Genomic DNA, 3,290 nt, shown 5'->3' on the forward strand with positions numbered 1-3,290 from the left:
CAGATGAGACTAAAATTGAATTATTTGGCCTCAACACCAAACGATATGTCTGGCGGAAATCCAATCCATCTCACCATCCAAATAACAGCATTCCTGCAGTAAAGAATGGAGCGGGTAATATCCTGTTATGGGGTGTTTCTCTGCAGCAGGGACTGGAGCACTTGTCAGGATAGAAGTAAAAAAAAAAGGATGGGGCAAAATACCGTGAAATTCTTGAGGAAAATCTGCTGCCCTCTGCCAGAAAGTTGTCAATGGGAAGAAGGTTTACCTTCCAATTTCCAACTCAGTGATTCTGTTTTTGTTTTTGTTTTTTTGTTTTTTCTGACATGTTAGTGTTACATCTTTCACTTGGATGTTATAAGTTGCACTGAGTAAATACAGCTGAATAAAACAAAAACTGTGTCCGTCTTCATTTCAGGCTGCAAAGCAACAAAATGTGATTATTTTAAAGGGGGGTGATTCTTTTCTTTACCCACAGTATATGAAAACCAAATTGCTGTTTATGCACATAGCACAGTGCCACACATTCGTAAACACTGACCACCCACTCACTGTTGTTTAAGCAACAGCTGCCCATTCAGTCTGATGCGGAGCTTAAACCAGAATAGCATCTCATACCTCACAGATACATATTAATAGCTGACATCAAACAAGAAAGAGATAAAAGATGGAAATTCAACCATGTACAGTCACACACTCACAGCAGCAAGAGCCACATAAGCATTGGCTTATTTATTCAGCGAATGAAAAAAACGAAAGAGAAAGGGAGACTCTGTGTATTATCTGCAAATGGAAATGAATCTAATGGATTATAAATAAGAACAAAGTATGAGTCAGAAATAGAGGGGGAATGATGGGAGACAAGTAGAGGGAAAACATGAGGATGCTCAGAGGAATAGAAAAACAAATAGTGCCTCTCTTACACGCGCTGGGAAACACAGAATGGGAATGGAAGTGGCGGATATTCACAGACAGCACACATGCAAGGCGGTGCAAAACACACACCCACAAAAACAAAATGAAAACAAATGATAGGCAGATCCAGGCAGGCGTATGATCGGGCTACACAACCTCTAGTGGCACAGAAACACACAGACGAAGAGCCGGCAGCTGACTCTCCTACCTTGCAGCAGACTCTGTAGGTTCAGCTGAGCCTCCTGGTGCAGTTCCTGCACACACTCCGGCCTACTCCACGAGCCGAACACATTCACATGCTGTTGCCATGACGATTGGAAGTGGGCCGTTCGTTTGCTCTCCGAGTCCAAGTTGGTGGCGGCTGGCAGAGAGAGAGACAGAGGGAGGGGAGAAGGAACAAGAGATACAGATAGGAGGAGGAAGTCAGAGCAAGAGAAAAGGAGAGAGAGAGAGATGTGAAAAGAAGGGAGGGGAAAGAAAAAGATACGTAAATATAAACTCATGCAATTTACATATGTTTTTATATATTTGCATATATCCAATGGAGCAAATGAACCGCAGACTACATTTGCAATCAAAGGGCTGTGATCTTGTCACATAACAATTAATAACAATTCATTCATTACAACCCTAATATGTTTTTCTATCTGGCAAATCGAGCTGTATGCTAAAGGCCTGTTCACACCAAGGGTGATAACGACAACTATAACTATAAAGTAGTTATACTAACTCACTCTAATTCTATGAGAATAGGGAAGTCCAGAATACAGAGAAACAATATAGGTTAAATCACTGTCAAAAATTAATTTCTAGCTGAAGAACAATAAAAACATTGACAGCCAATCAGAATCCACTGACTTTAGAGAGCTTGAACATCTTAAGCGGCACATGATAACTGGAGCGCACACTTATAATAAACAGAACGTTACCGTCCGTTGGTGTGGACGATAACATAGTTATCGTTATAGTTATCTTTCCAGTCTTACCAGTTAGATTTGACTACTCAGATAAATATTGATTAAATATTACATATGACTCATGAACTATGATTTTTTTGTTAAACAGAAAGGAATTTGAATAAAAGATTACTGTACATTGTTACTGATAATCTACATAATGAACAAAGAACAAATATTCTACTATTTTAACAAACACATCACACGGTAAGGTCTAAATGTAATGGTGTGGGCAAAATGATTCATACATTTTTAAGACTTATTATCCTGCACACCAACAACATGTCTTTATTTAAAGCTTACCGCAGAGAGACAGAAAAAGACACTGATGAAAAAAGACGCTCACTTATCTCCCAAGATGGTTAACTGAGCACACTTAATTACAACTTCAGCAGTAGTTCTAAAAGAGGAAATTAATATGCTATTTCTTCCTCTTCTTCCTCCAGAACTCTGGCTGATTTTCAAAGCATAAAGATTGATGGAATTCAAAGCAAAGTCAACATGTTGAGCATCAGGATAAACAGAAGGGGCTTTGAAGGAGGGATGTGTGGGAATGGCTAAATAAGTGCAACTAGTTAGCCTGTTATTAGGGATGTAACGATTCAGTCAACTCACGATTCGATTCACAATTTTTTTTTTAACAAAATGAGATTTAAGACAAATAAATTAAATGTTTCCTTTTATTATTGCTTGGACAAAATACTGAAATATAACACTATAATAATATACTAATATAGCACTTGCATATTAAAATGCTAACTTTAGCCTGATAGACTGAAAGCGAACGTCCCACCCTCCCTGCAATCGCCGTCCATAGCCACGCCCCTGAACGCATATACGCTCACAGACCAGAATTCCAGACAACATCAACATTACTACAATAGGCTTCATCAGCGGTTCCCAATTCCAGTCCTCGCACTGGATGTGAAGACATGTGTGTGAGTGGGATGTGTGTGAAGACGCTGCGCAGCGCAAATCCGTGAATGAATGTTCTGAAGTGAAGTGAACTTCAACGGATTTCCCCTGCTCAGAGAGTAGGGAGCAATGGACACTGTGTAGGGATTATATCGATCGGAACACAGTTCATGCACGTAGCTCACTTCTAACGAGCAGGTTATCTGAATCGGGTGTGTTAAGAGAGACATGCAAAATATGCAGAGCTGGGGGGCGCGAGGACTGGAATTGAGAACCGCTGGCTACATCATGTGTCATTCACCGGTGAGAAAACTTTAAAAGTACTACAATACCAGGAAGGAAGATCGGGTTGTTGATGTTTGTCTGCCATTCTCGCTCTGTCTGCACAGCGTGCGTGAACGCGCTGATGACGTATCCTGTCTGCGCGAACAGGGTGCGCAGAGGTATGCAAATACTTATGTTGACAGACAGGTAGGAAAGCATATTAAAACGCTCGGACCGAGC

At 40.5% G+C, this 3,290-nt stretch overlaps 1 protein-coding gene across 4 annotated transcripts in view; it reads right to left on the reverse strand.

The window, feature by feature from the left end:
- Positions 1-3,290, reverse strand: part of LOC107711570 (NHS-like protein 2) — a 95,266-nt gene that overhangs the window by 11,665 nt on the left and 80,311 nt on the right. For all 4 annotated transcript variants that reach the window (XM_016516563.1, XM_016516562.1, XM_016516565.1 and 1 more), the window contains one exon: positions 1,124-1,276. In XM_016516563.1, the coding sequence (XP_016372049.1) occupies positions 1,124-1,276 (153 nt within the window). The remainder of the gene's footprint in view (positions 1-1,123; positions 1,277-3,290) is intronic.

The sequence above is a fragment of the Sinocyclocheilus rhinocerous genome, unplaced genomic scaffold (assembly GCF_001515625.1).
Source record: "Sinocyclocheilus rhinocerous isolate Xijiao unplaced genomic scaffold, SAMN03320098_v1.1 scaffold837, whole genome shotgun sequence".
Lineage (NCBI taxonomy): Eukaryota > Metazoa > Chordata > Actinopteri > Cypriniformes > Cyprinidae > Sinocyclocheilus > Sinocyclocheilus rhinocerous.